Raw genomic sequence first — 12220 nt, 5'->3', positions numbered from 1 at the left:
TTACTGGCTGGCAGGCCACAGCTTTTGTTGTAGGAGGAGCCAACAGTTTGCACCCTGCTTAGGGTATAATTACTGGCACACCTGAACTCACTTCAGTGTGCATTAGTGTTCTGCAGTGGGTTGGTTGCATTTTCTGTATTCAGCGTCAGTGTTATTTAAGCAGTTGTGTAGCGCACCAGCTGGAGCTGTGTGCGGCAGCCTTGGCTACTTGCCTCGGCGTACGAAGTCACAGGTGTACAAATCGGGGGTGTCTATCTACGGGTGTCCATCCAGGCTGTCCGAGAGCCTGATGTTCGATTTTGTTTTTGCTGCCTGTCCTCATTCCACTGTGTAGTATTCCTCTTGTCCTCCCTAGTTCCCTCCATGTGTTTCCTTCCCATCCCTGTCCTCTCTCCTCTCCCCAGGTCCCAGTCAGGTAGGAGGTTCACCTCCCGCCAACATGGGCAGAATATCTCTAACCTCATCTTCCCTCCCAGATCGGCTGCTATTGATCTCTGTGTGGCTGGTGGCCTCTGGAACTGCCAGTCCGCCGTCCAGAAAGCAGACTTCATATCTGCCTATGCCTCCCACCTCAACCTTGACTTTCTTGCTTTAACTGAAACGTGGCTCTCACCAGAGAACACGGCCACCCCGGCTGCCCTTTCCTCTGCCTTCTCTTTTTCCCACACACCCAGAACCTCTGGCAGAGGAGGTGGCACAGGTCTCCTAATCTCATCCTCGTGGAGATCTAGTGTCTTCTCCTCATCCCTCTCCTTCTCCTCTTTTGAATTTCATGCGGTTTCTGTTACTTTGCCGTGCAAACTCTTTATTATTGTTGTTTATCGCCCCCCGGGTCCTCTGGGGAACTTCTTGGATGAGATGGACATCCTCCTCAGCTCCTCACCAGTCAATGACACCCCCCTGATCCTCCTGGGTGACTTCAACCTCAACTCAGAGTCCACCCAGTCTACCTTTCTCTCCCTCCTTTCTTCTTTTGACCTTACCCTCACTCTTTCCCCTCCCACCCACAAAGCAGGCAACCTTCTTGACCTCATCTTCACAAGGAGCTGCACAACAACCAACCTCTCTGTAACACCACTCCATATATCTGACCACTCCTTCCTCTCTTTTTCTCTTCCACTCTCCTCTAACACCCATCCATCTCTCCCACCATCCACGGTCACCTGTCGGCGGAACCTACGCCACCTGTCTTCCTCCACCCTCTCATCTACAATCCTCTCCTCCCTACCAAAAAAATTGGCCCTCGTCCTTATCTTTGTTGTACATGTAGCAGTTGAAATTGTACTTCCCTCTAGGGTCTTTCAGCGACCTTATCCCTGGTTATGGGTATGCACTTTGTTGTACGTCGCTCTGGATAAGAGCGTCTGCCAAATGCCAATAATGTAATGTAATGTAGTGTTTTTGGCGAAAAACCTGGAGTAGAATAGATATAGAATATCTTTATCTTGAGTTACAGCCAAATATATGTTCATCATTTGTACTACATCATTTTGTCTGTTTGTCTATTGTTATTCTTGTTATTTATTCTCATTCATATCTGGTTTATTGTTTGGCATTACAGTCCATTGCATTCGTCATCCCCTGTGATGGCTGTGTCTGAATGTTTTGTGAGCCCGAGTCACTCCCCTGTCTGCGTGCTGCACTATTCGGGTGGTTTCGGAGATTTCCGGGTTTCAACATTCCTTCCCAGCATTGCATTCCTTACTTCCTGCTTCTCTCGCTAGTTAATGTTGCATAGCACTATACTTACTAACAACTACTAATAGAGATATTGTACAGCAATAATTATATTAAAACACTTACTGTCTGTCTAACTAATTAACAGTCTAACTAAACAGTCACTTATTTTGGGTAATTTAGATTTAAGCATGTAACTAACTTACTAACGTATCTCCAGCTATTCTGTTCTGCATCTCTGTTCTAGCACTGATTACTTGCTTAGTTTCAGCGAAGTGTTCGCACCTGTCTCTCGCTATCACTACATCTCCTAACTCTATGCAAATGTCCACTCCCTAATCCGGAGCCGTATGTTTTACGTGTGGGTCTATGTGTTTCCAGTCCGTGTTTTCGTGTCCCCCTTGTTATTGTATCATTACCATATTATGTTTTCCACCTGTTGTCTATTTATTTTGCCCACCTCACTCCCGAGCCCCCCCCTAGTTTGTCACCTTCCCTCATGTATTTAAACCTTTGTTCTTTGTCAGAGCGTTGAAGAACCTTGTTCTTCTGAGTCTGCTTTGCCCTCTTGTTTTGTCTGCCTATCTGATTGTTTGGTTTTGGATTATCCTTTTGCTACATTGATTTCGATTTTTGCCTGAGCCCACCTGTGCTTTTTGTTTAGGCTTTTTGTCACATGATCTCTTGGCTGAATAAATACAACATTTTTGGAATATCCCCTGGTCTGCATTGGGTCTTCAGTATCGTACATAACATTATTTTAGTTTATTGGAAAAGGCATATATAGGCTTGTCATTTGCCTTTCATTTAATTTATTTATTGTGTTTCCTTTAACAATTATTTTTTGCTGCTGCAATTAAGTGAGATGTTAGGCTATACAAACTTGCACCGTGTTTTTGTTCATTCATTCTGCCTAAAAGCCACTAATTATTATTGTTTATTTAGTACTCTATAGTATAAATCAACTGACGCTGCAGGAATACTCCAGAGATAGGAAGTGTACACAAACAGACCTATAGGAAAGCGATCTAAAAACACAAGCAGCTCCAAGGGTCTGGGCCCTGGACTAGCCGAGGTTCGCACAGCTCTCCACAGAGAGAGACGACAACTCCAAAACACATCTAGTTAACCATAGTGTATAGTGTAATACATAACAGATCTGCACTAAGAAGGAAACGAAAAGCATAAGCCTCTCGGGTATGAGGCTGATGTGGATATAACCTAACTACGCAATCCGCCTCAAGGATCTACAACAGATCCACAAACCATTGGATGTGCGCAAAACTCGCCAATAAGGATGTAAGCAAATTGAGACTTAGTGCTATACATGCAACAACATGCATAACTCTGACGAAAACTAAAACAATTAGTTTTGAAAGAGACAAGACAGACAGCCTTTGACCTTAATGTCACTGCTTTTCCTGGAAGGGGGTAGCTAGCACATTCCGGTCTTACAGCAGGGTCAACAAGGGGTATTCAGAAGACAAAATACTGATAAATGTTAGTGACCAGCTTCATGTCTTTTTGTTTTGGTGAAGCCCCCCCTTCTGATTCAAATCAGAAAGCCGGTAAGCTTTCTCACTTTCTGTTATTTCTTTGCAAATAAATGCAAAAGTTAAACTCAAGTATAGCTATCGTTGTTTTTACTGGGTTCTGTTTCATCAGACGATGCTCACCTGTGAAATGTAAAAAATTGCAAAATAAATAAATAAAGGGGAGCTGCGGTGGCGGAACAGGCAAAGATGCAGTGGACTTGCGTTTGCAGTTCATTGTAGTTCATTGCAGTTGCACACCGAGGACCGGGGTTTGATTCCTGGTCCTGCCAAAAAGGCGAGTTTGGTCGGCTCTCGTGGAGCGGCATAATTGGCTTGCTGCTCCAGGGCATGTTGCAAAATCCTACTGGGCCGCTGAGGGACGGCTAGCACTAATTGGATTAGATAGGGTATAATTGGCTACCAAAAGTTTAATTTTAAGATGATATTTAGTGCAGCTTGCGATCAAACTTATGTCATACTGGAGCAACAGGCTACAGGAAGGATATTTACAAAATCCAGACAAAGAAAATTATATGCCAAACCTGTACTGGTGTTAATTATTAATAAAAAATAAATTAAAAAACAAATTTTCAACAACCTAAATATGATGCCATTGATTAACCTTGGTCTTTCATTTGATCAAAAAAGTCACCTCTTTATGTAATTGTTTGCCATATAGCACAATAAGCAGAATATAAAACTTTATTCTTCATGGCATGCAAAGCTATTTCTGGCATGATGTATTTTAAGAGGGTAAATAGGCTAATCCCAAAATTAACATCTTCTTCAAATTCTTGGATTGCAATTGTGTAAACCAGCATAGACAGTGGGGCCCCAGGCCCGAGTTTGGGAACCACTGACTGAACCTAGTTAACTTAATTGCAAGCCACGCAGTTTATGCTTGGGTAATGTCACAAGTAAACCGTGTGGTCCGCAAGTTCACCAGGTAACATTGATAACGAATATGTTATATTAAAATGTTACAAAAAAATTCAGCTCAAATTTAAATCAACATGTAAGGAATTCAGTAGAAGGATACATCTCATAAACCTCATCCCCTCTACCCCCTTGTGGTTCAGTTGCCGACGTCTCAAATTATTGTTGCGTTCATATTTATATCATACAAAAACTGTAACATAATAAAACTGCAAAACAGCAATGCCACATTGTTAATAAGACTCTCTGCTTGGTAGAACAGCAGTTTAGATTCTTATGCCTCTTATTTGGTATAATTTGGCCTTAATGCAGGGCAATAAAACAGCAGGTTGCTCCATGACACTCTTACAGATTACAACTCTGACCGAGTCACAGACTCAATAAAAGGCATATTATAACAATCCTTCTCTACGTCAAAAAGTCATGTTCCAATATAGGAACAAAATTATATAATTCAGAAGATGCATGAATAAACAGATAGTTATTTTTTCTTAGCTGACTTTTTATTCCACATCCGGCCGACATATTTCCGGTTTGGTAACCTAGAGTCACTGTGTTCAAACTGATTGTACTGTTTCCATTCACACACATACAAGCTTGGTTAATTGCTGCATGTCTGGGGGGATGGCCCAGAGAGCAAAGTAAGTTTTATTGACACAAATTGGACCAATGATCTTTGAGAAATCATGAAAAAACTTAAGGGTTACACAATGGACGGATTACCGTTGAGTACTCGCTGTATTCTGGACAGCTGCTAAATGTAGCTCACGGTATCCTGGACAGTTACGGATTTCACATTTCTAACTCAAATTAATATATTAATTTGTATTACTTTTTGCTTCAAAATAAAGCATGTACACTGTGCTTTAAATGAGTTGTCAATAGCTAGAAATAAGTGTGATTATGTAGCCTATGTATTGAGATCACAAATAACAATATCGTTGCCTCCAATTTCACACCACCAGACATATTACTCAACTCAATAAGTAAAAGAGTAACTAATTCTGTGACATCCTTGTTAAAATGTCTTCAGAGATCATTAATTGTGTATTAAACACCTGCATGGCATATACTTTGCCTACATGAGCTCTCCCCACCCCAAGTGATTTTCCAAAAAAATCTTCCCGACCCCTCATATTCGTATTGGCATTGGTGCACATTGTAAACTCGCTCTGATTTCTCTCAGATGACAAGGCTGCATGACTCATGAGTGCTTAGCTTAGAAAAAGGAATACAATACAATGGTATATTTTATATCTGACCTCGTAGTATTAATTTCATAAACTGTTGGGAACACTGTGATGTCCGGAGTCTGCATTAGAAATACAAGTTTGTTTTGCAAATTATATGATAGACATGTTTATGGAACCAAATATCCCACCTGGTTATGAAGCTATGACTGTTTTCTGACTAACGTTGAAGTTAATTTTGTAATCCGTTCAGCCATTCTCAAGAAAGCTCTGTTTTTGCTGGGACTATAACTAAGCAAATTACATCTTGAGCTACTTGCTATTGTTGCGTAAATGCATTGCTAGGTAATTTCAATACCAAAATAATGTAAAACATTCAATTCAATTGAATTTATTTTTGTATAGTGCCTTTCACAGAAGACTGTCACAAAGACACTTTACAGGGTAACACAGGAGAGAATTAAACATATCAGCCTGAATAGCATATGAGGTAAATTACTCCCTTAGGGAACAAAAACCCTCAAACAGTGGCAAGAAAAAACTCCCTAATGGGAGGAAATCTTGGGAGGAACCCAGCTATAGGGGCATGCCCATCCTCCGCTGGCCTATAGGTTTAATGTATGAAACTTGTAGGTAAACTAGAAAGTCCATATGGAGCGACGTAGAGTCTGTTGTTCAGAGGGTAGGGGGATGAACTTGCAGCTCCAGGATGTGTCAAAGCGTGGGCTGGACCAGGGAGGAGCAGGGCTAGCGCAGTTCACGACCTTAGAGCAGGGTCTGGGGGGCCATTTTGAGTGGTCCGTGAGCTCCGGGGGGTTGAGGGAGTGACTGGAAAGAGAAACAAAGGATGATGTTAGGCACTAAAATTTATAAAATGTATGATGCACAGAACAGAACATCTAGCACCTGTCTCCAGAAACACCCCACGAAGATATACAGTGGGAGCAATAATTATTTGATCCCTTGCTGAATTTGTAGGTTTGCCCACTTACAAAGAATGGAACTGTGTAGAATTTTAATCATAGGTACATTTTAACATTGAGAGACAGAATATCACAAAATAATCCACAATAACAACATCCACGCAAGATCTCGCCTCGTGGGATATCAATGATCATGAGAAAGGTCAGGGATCAGCCCAGTACTACACAGGAGGAGGTTGTCAATGACCTGAAGGCAGTTGGGACCACAGTCATGAAGAGAACCATCAGTAACACACTACACTGTGAAGGATTAAAATCCTGCTGCGCGCGCAAGGTTCCTCTGCTGAAGAAGGCACATGTACAGGCCCATCTGAAGTTTTTGGATTTGGAGAGGATCTGCAAAGAGGAGTGGACCAAAATCCCTCCCAAGATCTGTGCAAATCTGGTGAAAAACTACAACAAACGTCTGACCTCTGTGCTTGCCAACAAAGGTTTCTCCACCAAGTATTAAATCCTATTGTTCTATGGATCAAATACTTATTTCATGTGAAAATATGATTCATATGATGTTGTTATTGTGGATTATTTTGTGATATTCTGTCTCTCAATGTTAAAATGTACCTATGATTAAAATTCTACACAGTTCCATTCTTTGTAAGTGGGCAAACCTACAAAATCAGCAAAGGATCAAATAATTATTGCTCCCACTGTAAGATATAACTGATTGTGAAGGTGTGTTTTTAATCTTCATTTAAATATTGAGACTGTCTGACACAATTTGGAAGGATGTTCCACAGTAGTGGGGCTCTGTTTGAGAAAGCTCTACCACCAATCAGTTTTTTAGATATTGTTGGGACTACCAGGTACCCTACATCTTCAGAAACATGGCACACTTCTTGTATGGGGTTTCCTACCCTTTCCAACAAGGTATAATGTGTCATATTCAGGCGACAGTTTAGAATATCGCTTTTTTATTTTATTTATTTTTTAACTTTTATGGACACTATGTACATGGTTTGACATACATTTATGAACGGTACAAGCCTCTTCTTTAATTTAAGTCTTCAACCTTTTCTTTGTCGAAGTTCATGATTTATAATATGCGCTTGTAATTGATACAATTCTCGACAAAATATCAAACACGTATTGATTAGCATTCAATTCATAAACCAAGCTAACGTCGATGTTTACTAACCCAGGGAGCATAACGTTCTGTGCCTCGGCTCATTTTTCTACATTTTTTGCCCCTAGCTCCACCCACCGGTGAAAGTCTAGGAAAATATGAAAGAAAAAGAAGTAAAGACGGGAAACGTGAATTACGCTAATGGAATGCCGTATGAGATTGGAGAGAATGGTATTAAAATTCTATATTTTCCAAAAACATATCCCAAAACAGTCATCATGTCATAAACTACTCGACATAATGAAATGTATCGCTATAAAAAATTGACCGATCAATGGTTGTCTAATCAGCTTGGGTTTTTACATTGAAGTCAATGGAGAAAAATCTATTTCGCACTCAGCAGTCATACTTCCGGGTGCCTCGCTGCTTAGGTTGGCCGGGGGCGTGCTTTCTGCACGTCTGTGGGCTAGATGTGTATGTCTAGCGCCCTCTCGCATCCCGTAGTCACATGCCTCGCTCTCAATCAAGCGGCCATCTTCTCCTAACAAGAGGATAGCTGGCTAGCTTGTTGTCTCTAAGTGCGGTACATTATGGCTGATTATTCCAGCGTGGCTCCTCCGTCGTCCAATTCAGGCGGTGGAATGAACGACGCATTTAAAGATGCTCTTCAGAGGGCTAGACAAGTGAGTTTCTAAAACTATCCTATGTTTTACCTAACGTTAGTTACTCTTAACAAGACTGCTAACATTAGCCTAGGCCCATGGGTAAACTGACGTTCGGACCGTAAACTCGGTGACCGGACACGATCTCACCTATTCAAACTTCACTAAATTTAGCCAGCGCTAGCTGACTTTTGGTGTTTAGCTAGAGTGGTGAGCGCAGTTGTTGCTCTTACTTTTTTGCTATAACGTTATAGCGACTGTTAGCTAACATTAGCTATGTATTGGCTAGCAAATTAACTATCTAGCTGGATAATTAGTCCAACGTTAGCGTTAGCTCAAGCTCTAGCTCTCAAAATGACTGCGTTTTCGTTGATGGAATATGTACTTTGCTGTATCTGCTATTGTGTTTTGCTATAAGCAAGGCTATTTAAAAGGTTATTCTTCTCATGACTAGCTATAGTTTAAAGTTAACGCCATTTGCAAAGTAATTTACCTTAAATTAGCTAAATTAGCTAGTCAGGGGGACCTGACATAAGCTGAAAAAGAACGAGTCTCGTAATGCTTTAGCTCCCTTTTGCAAGTATTTGAATCGCACTATAACTCAATAACCAAGGCAGTTGGAAGAACACATTTCGTAAGGTTAGCGTTAATTTGTCGTTGCTTATTAGTGTCAAATCACACCTGCACTTCTTGGAAATGTAAAGACAAGTCCGTACTTGGCTAACACTGTGGGACATGCAACCTTTTTCAGATTGCAGCGAAAATAGGGGGTGATGGCGCCGGCGCTCCCCCTCCGCCAACCAATGATTTTGGATATGGAGGTCAGAAAAGACCGCTGGAAGATGGAGGTGGGTATTCTCATTGGCGTAACCACAACATGTGTTAGTGAAGAACATCGTGCATGTGGCAGACCTGGGTCAAATAATTAGTGTGATTGCGAAGCAACACACGACTCTTATTCGAAATTCAAGTTTATTTCACTAGTTATCACACTACTGTTATTCTTTAGCTTTATTAGTGGGCTTGCTGTAAGCTATTCAGCTTGCTTAGGAGGGGTGTGCTATTTATTTTCATATTTATATTTTTTATACTTTTTGAATCATAAATTCAGATTTCCCTGCTATTGAAATGAATGGTGGAATGTTAAATTGCTAGAGTGGCGAGTAAAATTTTACACTTTAACTGCCATCACTCAATTTTGAAACTACATATAGTTATACATCAAAATGTTCCGCGTTTCATACTGATTGTCACAATGTTAACAACTTTTGTATTCATAGACCAGACTGGGGAATACGGGTACTTTGACAAACACGCCCCTTCTCAGGGGCTGGAATAACACAGCCGCAATACGGTATTTGGCCTAAATTAGCTATATCTTTTGACAACGATATCCCATCAACGTCACAACAGTAAATAGCTTGCTTGGATAACTGACTGACTCTGGTACCTACTGCCGTTGAGGAATATGAATAGGAGGCACTGCTGTCCGTGTCATTTAACCAAGTCAATGTTGGAATATAAAAATAATTTTAAAACTGAATGGAATCTTTTAAAAAAATATATGATTTATATGTTGTGGTCTAGATAGCTGATGAAACATTAATGTTAGCGGTCAGTCTGTGATCTAGCTAGCTAATGAAGCATTTACGGTAGCTGTCAGTACAACGTTTTAGCTAACATCATTAATGTGGGGTAAATGGTGTGCATTTATATAGCGCCTTTATCCAAAGTGCTGTACAATTTATGCTCTTCATTCACCCATTCACACACACTCACACACCAATGGCGATTGGCTGCCATGCAAGGCACCGACCAGCTCGTCAGCAGCAATTAAGGGTTAGAAGTTTTGCTCTGGGACACTTCAACACACCCAGGGCAGGATTGAACCGACAATCCTCTGACTGCCAGACGACTGCTCTTACTTCTTGAGCCAGTGCCGCCCCTAACATGAATAACCTGTGCAAACTGCCGATCTGGCATTATTGGAAACCGTATTACTGTAATGTTACCACCAAATGGTATTTCAGGCAAGGTCAGATTTAACGTTTCATGTTATGCATTCCATTTGCTTATAATTGTCCTCTCATGAGCTCTGGAGAAAAGAAAAGACTTGGTGGGTGAAAGCAAGCAAACATAGCTTAATGCAACATGGTAGCAATACTATCTAGTTTCGTTTTAGATCAGTGCTCATGAAGCAGAGGACATTCTCTTCCCCATTGCAATCACCTCCAGTATTTGGCTGTTTGAAAAAAAAAAAAAAAAAAAAATAAAATAAAATAGATACCTTTTAGTCTACCTTTCCTCCTTGACATTCTCCCTAAATGTCACAAAGGAAGTATGTGTTACTGACTGTTTGGCTAGCTAGGTAAGTTTGTAAAATGACCACGTTGTTGTGCACATCAGTGTCAAGCTAATCAAGCTAATGCTATTAATAAAAAAGTGGTTGTTACTTCGATGGCTTAAGTCATGTAACATTACAATGTATGGAGTTACATTCATATGCTACGACTTTAACGTTACCTACACACAGCTTACGTTAATATAAAAATAATGTACTTACCGACAAGATGAGGTGATAACGCAGTAGTTTGTAATGAGGGTAGTTAGCCTACTGAATAAGAAATCGATGTTAGAGTATTCACAAAGAAGGGGCAGGGATAAAGTGCCGTGGTTTCAGGGTGTTTGTTGCTGCAATTCCTCTCTTGACAGCTAGAACTCCGAAATTATGTATTCTAACAAGGTTTCTCAGTATTTTCACAGGAGCAGAGTCCAATAATGTATTGAGAGGTAGATAGTTTAACTATGTACCTATATTTATCCAGGGTTGATGGGGCCCTAAACCATAACATTGCCGTACTTATTTGAGCAGACCAGAAGTGCCATTGTGGTTTACGCATTTTAAGCTGTTCTCTATCATAGGGTAGATACACAAGTGAGAGACATAACCAAGGTTTTTTGTTATTCCACACAGAGTTAGAAAATAAATGTTTCATCTTATGAAAGGAGGCACAAGAGGGGCTGCTACGGAAATGCTTTGGCATAAATAAAAGAACTTTGGGAGAATGTTAATCTTTATAATATTAATATGTATATTATATATTATATATTATATAATATTAATAATGTAATGTAATGTAATATGTCCAATTATGGAGATCAGTATATTTAAAGCACAATTTTCTTGTCGCATTCCTGTTGTCTTTCAATTGTGTCCAGTACATGGAAATAGAAATAGTAGAAAGAGTGCTTCATTAATGGAATGAAATATGGCTTGAAGTGCCTTTCCTAATTACAATGTTTCTTATAGGCATGTTTGTAAAGAATTACACTCCAGTGGAGCATGTTCTCTGCTCTTCCTGCATTTTCAGCTGGTAGGCCTGTACTGCTGGTGACCAAACAGCCGAAATGTAAACATTTTTAATTTAGCAGAATGTATGAGTGGTTTTCAAACTCAACTCAACTTTTATTGTTGGTCATTTCAAAGTATTTGAAACCTCATAATTGGCTAATTAAGCACTGAATGAAATGCTAGTTAGCTAGTTAAGCAATTTCTAAATCTGGTCATTTTAGTAATCTGTCGTAGCATGTGCTAGTTAGACCGTTTATTTCTTGTTCAAGATGACAAGCTGGCAAGTGGCAACATAAATATTTTTTTGACAAGGTGATTATCAAAAAACTTTATTTGCTAAAATGTGAGGTAGCCTACTTGGGCTATTGGAAGTTTTATGGCATTTCAAGCTTCCTAACTGGAGTGATGATTTGTATGCCCGAGACATGGGTATCTAGAGCCATTGGAAGGAAATAATATAAATTATAATATGTGAAAAGTCCTTGATCTAGTCTGAAAGAAACCTCAAAGTATGAATATAAATACCACTTTGTCTGAGGTAGGAGTGAATTATTACATGCAAGAAGCCTTTCATCCTAGCTAGCCCAATGGTAGAGAGATTGTACTTAAACTTTGACATTCCCAATGAGAATTTGTTAGACTGGAGATGCTCGGAAGACCACACTGCTTTGTAACTAAGAAATAAAGGGCTAAACTTTGTTTTTCATGATCAAATTCGATAAGACTCTTTCCGTCCTGAAACGCAACTTATTTTAAATGAATATTACTTGATTAGTGTCTCTATTTGACCCAGGTCTGGTGTGCATATCTTCCACCAGATGA

The 12220-nt window shown here is 40.1% G+C and overlaps 1 protein-coding gene across 2 annotated transcripts in view; it reads left to right on the top strand.

Annotated features, from left to right (window-relative positions):
* The first annotated feature begins 7840 nt into the window (after positions 1-7840).
* The window catches only part of LOC133125740 (far upstream element-binding protein 1-like), a 36943-nt gene continuing 32563 nt past the window's right edge, over positions 7841-12220 (top strand). The window contains exons 1-2 of one of the 2 annotated variants that reach the window (XM_061237303.1): positions 7841-8067; positions 8798-8894. In XM_061237303.1, the coding sequence (XP_061093287.1) occupies positions 7975-8067; positions 8798-8894 (190 nt within the window). In that variant the 5' untranslated portion in view covers positions 7841-7974. The remainder of the gene's footprint in view (positions 8068-8797; positions 8895-12220) is intronic. The other variant, XM_061237304.1, reaches the window with a different exon arrangement.

Source organism: Conger conger, chromosome 4 (genome assembly GCF_963514075.1).
Source record: "Conger conger chromosome 4, fConCon1.1, whole genome shotgun sequence".
In the NCBI taxonomy this organism is placed as follows: domain Eukaryota; kingdom Metazoa; phylum Chordata; class Actinopteri; order Anguilliformes; family Congridae; genus Conger; species Conger conger.
This window is presented reverse-complemented; position numbering and strand designations above follow the sequence as displayed.